This window comes from Antechinus flavipes, chromosome 1, assembly GCF_016432865.1.
Source record: "Antechinus flavipes isolate AdamAnt ecotype Samford, QLD, Australia chromosome 1, AdamAnt_v2, whole genome shotgun sequence".
NCBI classification, from domain to species: Eukaryota; Metazoa; Chordata; class Mammalia; order Dasyuromorphia; family Dasyuridae; genus Antechinus; species Antechinus flavipes.
In genome coordinates, this window is record NC_067398.1 from 668922419 (window position 1) to 668933240 (window position 10822).

Below are 10822 nucleotides of genomic sequence, written 5' to 3' on the forward strand. Positions count from 1 at the left end.
TGGGCCCCCGAAGCCAAGTTGAATTGGCCCAGCCTCAAGAAATGAGCCGCCAGCTGCCTCCTCTAACGGACCTGACCCCTTCCTGCCAGGCTGAAAGCTTAGTCAGATTATCTCCCCCTTCTTTCTCTACTACATAACCTTCTCCCTCCTCCCTTCCCTCTTCCCCTAGCCACCGTTTGCTCTTGCATCATTTGACAAGACAGACAGTTGACACTGGAACATCTTTCCGGGAATTTGGAAAGGGAACTGGCAGTTTCTGAGGAGGCTTTGGGGTTACTGTGGTAGTGAGCTTCCTGGCAGGAACACCAGAGGCATTTGGGCAGAGGGTAGATGAAGGGTCCTGAACCCTCCTGAGGTAGTGAGCTCCCTGGCAGGGAACCACCAGAGGGGTTTAAATTGAGATTGGATGAGAGGTCCTGGGCTCTCCTTGGGCAGTGAGCTCCCTGTCAGGAGCACCAGAGGGATATAGACTGAGGGTGGATGAAGGGTCCTGGACTCTCCTGGGGGTAGTGAGCTCCCTGGGAGGAGCATCAGAAGAGTTAGACTGAGGATAGATGACCTATGGGGACATTAGAGAGGAGATCTATCAATCTGGGAGATGGCCTCACTGTTAAAATCACTTCTAGCTCTTAGATTCAAAGATTTTGAGGTCCATAACCCACCCAGAGCTGGGATTATAACTCCCTGAGACTGCTTCAGCTAAGGCTCTGTTCTGCCCACTCCCTTTCTGGCCTGTTGTAGGAGGCTGCCATTGCTTCTGAGGTTCCTATATCCCACATCCCTTTATTGCCCCATTCCCCAGGGTCCTGGGTACCTATATCCTGCCCCCTGATCAAGTGATCAAGGAAATAGGTGAAGTAACAACTCCCAACTAACGCCTGATCTATGGGGCAATTGCAACGAACTTTCCACAAGGGACTATAAGAGGAGAGATTAGGAAAGGGGGACCCATGAAGACCCCAAAGGCTGCTGCAGACACCCACTGCCTCCTTGCAACATGGCATTCCTCCTTCATGGCCCTCTCCTCCTCCTGCTGGTCTTCATCCATGGGAGTAAGTTTCTGTTTGTCTGCTGCTCACCCATTTGTTTAGCATTAGAGAGATAAAGTCTAGTGGATGGTGGCTAAGAGACAGTAGAAAGTACATGGAAATTCCAATCACAGAGCTCTCCCATCAGGACAAGGAGGAACAGTCATTTATTTATTCATTCATACCGACATTATTACTCAAGATACTTTTTAGAAAGGGCTTAGTTACAGATCATAGAGCTTTAGAACATGGAATATTAGAATTGGAAGATAGATGGATGGATGGATGGATGGATGGATGGCAGGGCAGACAAATGACTTGCTAAGTAGGCAGATAAACAATGGAGCATTTAGTAAGCATCTACTATGTACTAGGTAAGCACTGTGTTAAACTAAAGATGTACAATATAGATTAGAACTGGGAGGTTCCTTAGAATATGGAGTACAGACTATCAGAGCTAGAAAAAATCTGATGAGCGGAACCTAAAATGCTGAAACTGAAAGAGTATAGAATACAGAGGATAGGAAATAATAAGGTCTATAGAATATAAAGCACAAAATGTAAGACAAGAGGAATCTTCTAACATGGAAGGTTTGAGTGAAAAGAAATATCAAGTGATGTCATGGTATTTCAGACTAGGAAAGCAGTGGTGAATGTAGAACACAGAATATCAGAGCAGAAAGCATCTTAGAGCCAAGAACCTAGAATATTTTAACTAGGAGGGCTCTTAGAATGTAAAATCCAAAGTGTTCCAAATGTCTAAGATTAAGATATTTTAGAAATTGAGGATAAGAAACATGAAACAGAAACTAAATGTTAGTTTTATTGGAATTAAAATGGAAAAGAAAACAACAGAGTGTCAGACATAGAAAAAGAGACTAGAACAGAGGGAAAAATGCATCAGAGTTAGGAGAAAACTTAGAACATAGAATGCTGGAGCCAAAAGGGCTTTAGAAACTCAAATATAGAAATTCCTAAGCTAGGAGGGGTCTTAGAAAACAAAATATAGAATTTCAGAGCCAGAAGCATAGATTTTTCTTCTCAGGCTTTCTTTCTGAGCATTAACATTCCTGACCCTGTTTTTACAGAACGATTCCTCTCTTTGTATAAATTTGTTGCTGGTTATTGCTTCCATATTTTTCAAGTGTATTTTTTTTAATCTCAATTGTTTAATGAACTCCCTCTGTGGTCACATTATTCTTTTTAGAAAAGCCATTCTTGTCTAAAATCATCATTGGATGGTTCCTTTTTCTGCATTTCATTCTTGAGAACTTCCCATCCCTCTTGGGTTGACTTTCCCCATACAATTTTAGACCACAAGATCATATGCATCATTTCTTTAAATATTTTAAAATCTAAACTATAGAGCATGTCTCTCTCTGTCTCTGTGTCTCTTCTCTCCCTCCTTCCCTTTTTCCCTCCCCCTCCTCTGTCTCTGTCTTTCTGTCTGTCTGTCTCTATCTCTGTTTACCTCTCCCCCCTCTCCTTTCTATCTCTCTGTGTCTCTCTCTTCCCCTCCCCCCCTTTTCTCTCTATTTTCTTATATTTTTCGAAGTATGAAGCAGTGATTATACTCTCCCTGGATAGCCAGGATGTTATTTCTGGGGAAGGACAGCACTAGGTTCAAGGATGGAGCATCCAAGAAAGATGTCAGGAGTCCAGGTTTCTGGATCTGTTACTGGCTTATTGGACAATGTTGGAGAAAGTAATTACCTCTCTTATCTACTGATTGACAGATAATAGGAAGAAGAAGGGATAAACTTTTTTTAAATTAATTAATTTATTTTATATTTTCCCCAGTAACATTCAAAACAATTTTTTTATTTGTTTTTTAGATTTTTGAGTTCTAGGTTCTCTCTTTATCTCCCTTATCTCCATCCACAATTAAGAAGTTATGCATGTAAAGTTATGCAAAACATTCCCATAAAAATCAAGTTATGAAAGAAAATGTAACTTTCCCACCCTAATGAAAATAAAAACACTCAAGAAAATCAAGTTAAAATAAAGAGAGAGATAAAGAGAGAAATAGAGAATGCTTCTATCTGTATCCAGACTTGATCAGTTCCTTCTCTGGGTATGGATAAGAGTTCTCATTATAAATCCAGAGTAGTTGTGGTTTACTGTAAAATGAATGTACAAAGTCATTTATAGCTGGTCATCTCAGAAAATTGCTATTACTTTTTTTTATTATAACTTTTTATTTACAAGTTATATGCATGGGTAATTTTACAGCATTGACAACTGCAAAACTTTTTGTTCCAATTTTTTCCTCCTTCCCCCCACCCCCTCCCCCAGATGGCAGGTTGACCAATACATGTAAAATGTATTAAAGTATAAGTTAAATACAATGTATGTATACATGTCCAAACAGTTATTTTGCTGTTCAAAAAGAATCAGACTTTGAAATAGTGCACAATTAGCCTGTGAAGGAAATCAAAAGTGCAGGCAGACAAAAAGAGAGGGATTGGGAATTCTATGTAGTGGTTCATAGTCATCTCCCAGAGTTCTTTCACTGGGTGTAGCTGGTTCAGTTCATTACTGCTCTATTGGAACTGATTTATTTCATCTCATTGTTGAAGAGGGCCATGTCCACCAGAATTGATCATCATATAGTATTGTTGTTGAAGCATATAATGATCTCCTGGCCCTGCTCATTTCACTCAACATCAGTTCGTTTAAGTCTCTCCAGGCCTTTCTGAAATCATCCTGCTGGATTGCTATTACTTTTAAACTAAAAAAAAACAACAAATACTTATTACTCATTTATTTATTAATCTTTTTTAAAGTTGAATTCTGAATTTTTTGCCTCCCTCCCATCCCTTTCCTACCCATCATGAAGGCAAAAAAAAAAAAAGTGATAGCAATTATACTGTGAAATCATGCAAAATATGTATTAGCCATGCTGCAAAATAAAAGAAGAAAAATTAAAAATTAAAAATATATGCTTCAATATGCACTTAAATTCCAAAAGTTCTTTCTTTGGATGTAGATGACATTTTTCATCATGAGTCTTTTAGAATTGTCTTGAATGACTGTATTGTGAAGAAGAGTTAAATCCTTTATATTGATCATTACACAATGTTGCAGTTTCTGTATACAATGTTCTCCTGGTTCTGCTCATTTCACTTTGTAATAGTTCATGTAAATGAAACTTTGTAAAGGGAGGGGCAGAAGGGAGGGGGAAGAGATGGAGCTTTTCCTCCTCCATCTTGTTTCTGACCTTGTCTCTCTGATCCCTTTAGGTTCAGTCCTGGGTTCGGAGATCGTAGGAGGAAGGACCGCTGTACCTCATTCACGCCCATACATAGCATCTCTGCAGCAGCGCAGCCACTTCTGTGGGGGAACCCTGATCCATCCTAGGTTTGTGATGACTGCAGCCCACTGTCTAAGTGACAAGTGAGTAACCAAAGGAGTTTGGGCAGAAAGACCTGCCTCGGGGAGCAAGAGAAAAGAGGTTCTAACGCCTGCAAGAGTGCAATCCATGGGTGGGGAATAGCTCTATGACTCGGGCTTTAAGAGTGGGAGTGGTTAGCACCCAGCATACAGTGAGCTTCCTCAGCTGTAAAATGAGCTGTGTGATTAGGAAGCTTTTGAGGAAGATTCAGGTTCTAACACTCTCCTGTTCTTTCATTCTGTGTTCTAAGGGTCTCCCAGCTTTGACCTCCTGGGTTCTAAGGGCTCTCCCAGCTCTGACATTCTGGGTTCTAAGGGCCCTCCCAGCCCTGACCTCCTTGATTCTAAGGGCCCTCCCAGCCCTGACATCCTGGATTCTAAGGGTCTTCCCAGCCCTGACATCCTGGATTCTAAGGGCCCTCCCAACCCTGACCTCCTGGGTTCTAAGGGCCCTCCCAGCTCTGACCTCCTGGATTCTAAGGGCCCTCCCAACTCTGACATCCCGGGTTCTAAGGGCCCTCCCAGCTCTAACCTCCTGGACTCTAAGGACCCTCCCAGCTCTGACCTCCTGGGTTCTAAGGGCCCTCCCAGCTCTGACCTCCTGGGTTCTAAGGCCCTCCCAGCTCTGACCTCCTGGGTTCTAAGGGCCCTCCCAGCCCTGACATCCTGGATTCTAAGGGTCTTCCCAGCCCTGACATCCTGGATTCTAAGGGTCTTCCCAGCCCTGACATCCCGAGTTCTAAGGGCCCTCCCAGCTCTGACCTCCTGGGTTCTAAGGGCCCTCCCAGCCCTGACATTCTGAGTTCTAAGGGCCCTCCCAGCTCTGACCTCCTGGGTTCTAAGGGCCCTCCCAGCCCTGACATCCTGAGTTCTAAGGGCCCTCCCAGCTCTGACCTCCTGGGTTCTAAGGGCCCTCCCAGCCCTGACATTCTGGGTTCTAAGGTCCTTCCCAGCTCTGACATCCTGTGTTCTAAGGGTCTAATATTCTATGTCTAAGGTTCCTCTCAGCTCAATTTGAAGTCTGAAAGTCTGAGTTTCAGTCCCAGCTTTGTCAACAAACATGAAGCATCTATTATATGGCAGGCAATGTGTTAAACACATTATAGGTGCTTGAAACTGCAACCTTGAGGCAAATCCCTTGTGGGGCTCAGTTTCCCCATCTTACTCTGACATCATAGGAGCTCATGATTCTGTAAGAAGAAAGGGGAGGGGGCAGTTAGGTGATGAAGTGGGCAGAGCACCAGCCCTAAAGTCAGGAGGACCTGAGTTCAAATCTGCTCTCAGACACTTAACACATCCTAGCTGTGTGACTCTGAGCAAGTCATTTAACCCCAATTACCTCAGCAAAAAAAAAAAAAAAAAAAAAAAAAGAAGAAGGGGGAGTGGACCTAAAGCCTCATGGAGCCCAGCCAAAGATGAAGTTTTCTGAACATCCCTGTTCCTCCTCCCAGGCCTATACTTTGTTTCCCCTTTTTTCTCCCAGCTGCCTCAAGGGGTAGCTGAAGATTCTGCCCCAGCTGGAAATCTGGATTTTAAAGTGGGTCAAAATTTAGATGGTGGTTAGCTGATCTTCCCAGCTGGGCCTCTCCTATACTGTTGTTAGCCTTCATTCCAAGTTTTTCTTCCCAACCTAGGAACCCTGGGAGCATTCAGGTGGTGTTGGGGGCCCACAACATTCGCAGTCTAGAACCCACACAGCAGAGGCTGCGTGTTCAAAGAGTCTTCGAGAACGGCTTCAACCCTCAGACCCTGCAGAATGACATTGTGATTCTTCAGGTGTGTGACATAAGGAGTGGGGAATGGTACCCAGATCCCCAAGGCTCCTGGATGCAGGAATCCAAGGGAGCTCAATGCAAGGATAAACAGAAATGTCAGAATATTGGGGGTCACATTCTGGCTCTGATACTAAAAAATGGTGACTAGGAGTTATTGCCCCTCTCTGGGTTTCAATTTTGTCATCTGTGAAATCATCATCATAATATTATGTCATAATATATAATATTCCTTCTTTCCCACCCAAAGCTGCTGAAGAGAAATTGCTTCATTAGCCAAGTGTTATAGAAATAGAAGCTAGGGGCAGCTAAGTGGCGCAGGGGATAGAGCACCAGCCCCGGAGTGAGGAGGCCCCGAGTTCAAATTTGACTTCAGACATCTAACACTTCCTAGATGTGTGAGCCTGGGCAAGTCCCTTAGACTACAATTGCCTCAGCTAAAAGAAAAAAAGGAAAGGAAGCTAAAATTGCTATTTTATGAGCAGAAATCAAAGGGCTATAATAGCCTCTTGACAACAATGATACCTCACTTTCCCATGGGGATGATGTTGCTTTATTTAAGGTCCCCAAAGCACTTTCCTTAAAACAAAGTCCTATCTACAACATACTCTTATTGCAAAGACAACATGTATGGTGGGAAAAGCTCTGAAAAACAGCCACTGACTAAATCATTTAAAATGATCATTTTTTAAAAGTTACATTCTTCCCCCACCCCCAGGCAATTGGGGTTAAAATGACTTACCCAGAGTCATACAACTAGGAAGTATTAAGTGTCTGAGGGCAGATTTGAACTCAGGGCCTCCTGACTTCAGGGCTGGTGCTCTATCCACTGTGCCACCTAGCTACCCTGTAAAGTGCACTCTTTTTTGACAGACACTTATTTTTAGCAGAGTAGAATCTAGCTGGCAAGAATTGAGGTATTATGAAATAGTGGATAGGGCAATGAATTTAGGAAACTCTGGGTTCAAACCTCACTTCTATTGCTTAACTAACAGTGTGATTCTAGGCAAATCATACAATCTCTGCTTACTTCAGTTTCTTCATCTGTAAAATGAAATGTGGACTAGATGACCTTTAAGTTTTCTCCCAGCTAGTACAGGACCTTAATTAGGCAAGGAAATGACGGTGATTATCCCCATTTTCACATTTACCTTCCTTTTCCTAGACTAGACTTCCTCTACTGTCAAGACTGGGGTGGGCTCCAAATCTGAATCTACCCTAACTGACCATTAGGCTGACCAGCTTCATGTATGTTTGTTTTTGTCTCACTTCCTCCCAGTTGGAAGGCACAGCCAATATCAATGCTAACGTCCAGGTGGCCCGGCTCCCCCAGCAAGGCCAGAACGTGGGAGCAGGAACCCAGTGCCTGGCCATGGGATGGGGGCAATTGAGCAACAACAGGGGTCCGCCTGCCCAGCTGCAGGAGCTCAACGTGACTGTCGTCACCAGGCTCTGCCCCTCTGGCAACCTTTGCACGCTTGTACCCCGACGCCGCTCTGGGATCTGTTTTGTAAGTATCACCTGGTCCCCATTCCCCATATTCAAGTCTACAACTTGTCCCAACTCAGCTCCCAGTTCCTGTCAGAGGCCCATTAAGAACATTTAACTAGACTCAACAAAACTCAGAACATATGAGCATACTGGGATATAGAGGAAAGAGATCTGATTTAGAATGAACACTCCTGGGTATGAGTCTCTCTAGAAAGTATCTCTAGGAAGAGATAGCACAGTGGGCTGGGACAGACCACTGGGCATGGAGGAAAGCAGATCTGAATTCAAATCCTGCCTCACAACACTTGCTAGCTGTGTGACCCTAGGCAAGTCACCTTCCTCACACTCAATTTTCTCATTTGTGAAATATTGGTAGCATAAAAGATAGTATGAAATACGGATAGTAGCACCTACTTCCCAGAGTTGTTGTGAGACTCACATGACATAATTTTTGTAAAGTGCTTAGCACAGTGCCTGGTATATAGTAGGTGCTAGATAAATGCTTGTTATCTTTGCCCCACAGTGAGGGGATAGACTAGATGAATTTTAAGGGTTTCTTCCATCAAGGATGAGTAAGAGTAGGAGCCAGAGAGTCTCAGAATTAGAGAGGGAACCAGCATTCTGGAACGCCCAGGCCTAGCAGATTAAAGAGAGAAATAAGAATTTGGGCTGAATGATAGGGATGGGAAATTGAGGCTGATGAAGCAGGAGGGAGACAGCTCTTTGAACTGGAAAGTCCTCTAAATGTGCAACCTTCAGTTCAAATGCCATTTCTGCTAGTTGGAGGTTATGTGACCTGTAGCAGGGAAACCAATCGTCAGTTTTCTCATCTCTAATGAGAATAAAAGTGAACTAAAGGGGACATCATAATTCTGTGGCTCTTAGAGCTGGAGACCTTCAGCATACAACTGAATATAACTGTTTATTAAGCATTTACTATGTACCAGTGCACAAAGACAGAAACAAAACATGGAATGTTATAATCCTTGTAATGTGCTAAGTACATTGCCTGGCTCACAGTAGATGTCATATAAATGCTTATTTCCTTCCCTGATCCCATTGGAAGAATGACATGGATATGGACCTACCTCTGCTTTAGAAGGATTATTCCACTTATTAGCTAGGGGACCTTGAATTTAACAAGCATTTATTAAGTGCCTGCTGTATACTAAGCATTGTTCTGACTGCTAGGGCTCCAAAGACAAACATAGACACAGTCCCTGCCTATAAATAGTTTATAATCTATTGGAAGGTGCAGAGGAAACAACATGGAAATTGGACTGGAATGCCTCTGGGGTCTCTTTTAGCTTTAGCTAGATTCTATGAACATGGCCACAGATACATAAATGCAAATATTGTCAGATGATCCTCATTATAGTCTCGTAAAGTGGATGCTTCATTATTCCAATTTTTCAAATGGGGAAACTGAGATTAAGTAGCTTGCCTGTTAAGTGTCTGAGGTAAAACTTTTTTTTTGGCTGAGGCAATTGGGGTTAAGTGACTTAACCAGGGTCACCCAGATAGAATGTGTTAAGTGTCTGAGGCTGGATTTGAGCTTGGTTCCTGATCTCAGGGCTGGCACTCTATCCACTGCGCCATCTAGCTGCCCCTAGAACTTGAATCTTGTCTCAGGACTCACCCATGATGCCCCTTAAGAGCTTCAAAATAGATTTGGGAGTGAGTGGGGTAACTACAACTGAGATACTTTAGAAAAGCTTCTTGATGGAAGGAGGCACCTAAACTGGACCTTAGGAGCATTCTGCTTCACACTTTTTTTTTCAACTGGAATAGAGAAAAGAGATGACATAATCTATTCCATTTCTAAGTTCTATGACTCTAAGAAATCTGTCCCAGTTTGGAGATCAGGGAAGGTTCCCTGAAAAAGATGCCCTTTCAGCTGGACCTTAACAGATTGGTAGCCAGGGATATAGGCATGAGGTCCTCTAGGAAATAATAAGACTGAGTTTGTATAGAATGGAGTGAGGGTGGGGGTTAATTTGAGAGGGGACAGGATGTGTTGCTGGATAGCTCAAACCAAAGTCAATAGTCTTTGAGAGGCTCTTATCAATGCTAGGGAGCAGGGTCAAGGGGAGAAGAGGAGGCTGAGAAGTTAACTCAGTGTCTCCTCAGCTCTTCCCCAAACCCTGACCAACTCTTTCTCTTTGTCTTCTCCAGGGAGATTCTGGAGGACCCTTGGTCTGTAATGGAGTAGTCCATGGCATCGACTCCTATGTTCGAGGAGGCTGTGCCTCCGGCTTCTACCCTGATGGCTTTGCCCCAGTCTCCCAGTTCATCCGGTGGATTAACTCCATAATACGCCGTCGCAAACACTATGCTCACTGGTCCTGGAGAAGGATAGCCACCCGGAGGGAGAAGCTTTTCTAACCCACTTGCCCTCTCCCCATCATGCTGCTGCATATGTATGTATACTTTCCCATACTACAAGTGAAACAATAAACAATAAAATTGCCTCCCAATCATCCTTTCCAGCTGACATTTGAATGTGCTATGAGATTTCTTCTCACTTCCAAAGTATATGCCAGCAGGTGGCAGTCAACTCAAAGTGGTCTAAGTCTAAGGTGGGCTTCTGAGATTCCTAGAATTTTTCTGTGGGAAATAATCCTCTCTTTATTAGGATGAAGAAGTCTATTATTAAATGGTGCAGAACCTCAGAGGTCATATATTCTAACCTCTACCTAAATAGGGTTATCCACTATATTAGTCCTGGTACATAATTATCTGCCCTACACTTGAAGACCTTTAGGAATCATATCTTAGACCAGCCCATTTGGGGAACAAATATGCCAGAAACAAGCTTAATTCAATACTAAGCATGGTAACTGAGAGAAGGAAGAACCTGAAAGAGCAGAGTACTGCTCTTTAAAAATCTTTAAAATTCTCTTTAAAAATCTCTTGGTCCAACCACTGGTATATACAATTTTATTAGGTATAAGATCAAAGGCAAAAATCCACAATTGTTTGGCCCACCCTAGAGAATCATTTTCCTAAAAATCCTTCAGTGTTTACTTAACCATGCCTAATATTCTCCTTTCACTCTAGTCAAAGCAAGAGATACAGTCATTAATTTAATCATTCAAAAGATTGGTCAAGAAGATAAGGTTTGGGAGAGCAAGTATT

General features: G+C 43.0%; 1 protein-coding gene across 1 annotated transcript; it reads left to right on the forward strand.

Annotated features, from left to right (window-relative positions):
- The first annotated feature begins 943 nt into the window (after positions 1-943).
- LOC127545084 (neutrophil elastase-like) lies at positions 944-10178 on the forward strand. Its single transcript, XM_051972125.1, has 5 exons — positions 944-1052; positions 4271-4424; positions 6056-6197; positions 7473-7703; positions 9860-10178. Exons 1-5 carry the CDS (start codon positions 998-1000, stop codon positions 10067-10069), a joined length of 792 nt encoding a protein of 263 aa, XP_051828085.1. The 5' UTR covers positions 944-997; the 3' UTR covers positions 10070-10178.
- The last annotated feature ends 644 nt before the right edge of the window (positions 10179-10822 follow it).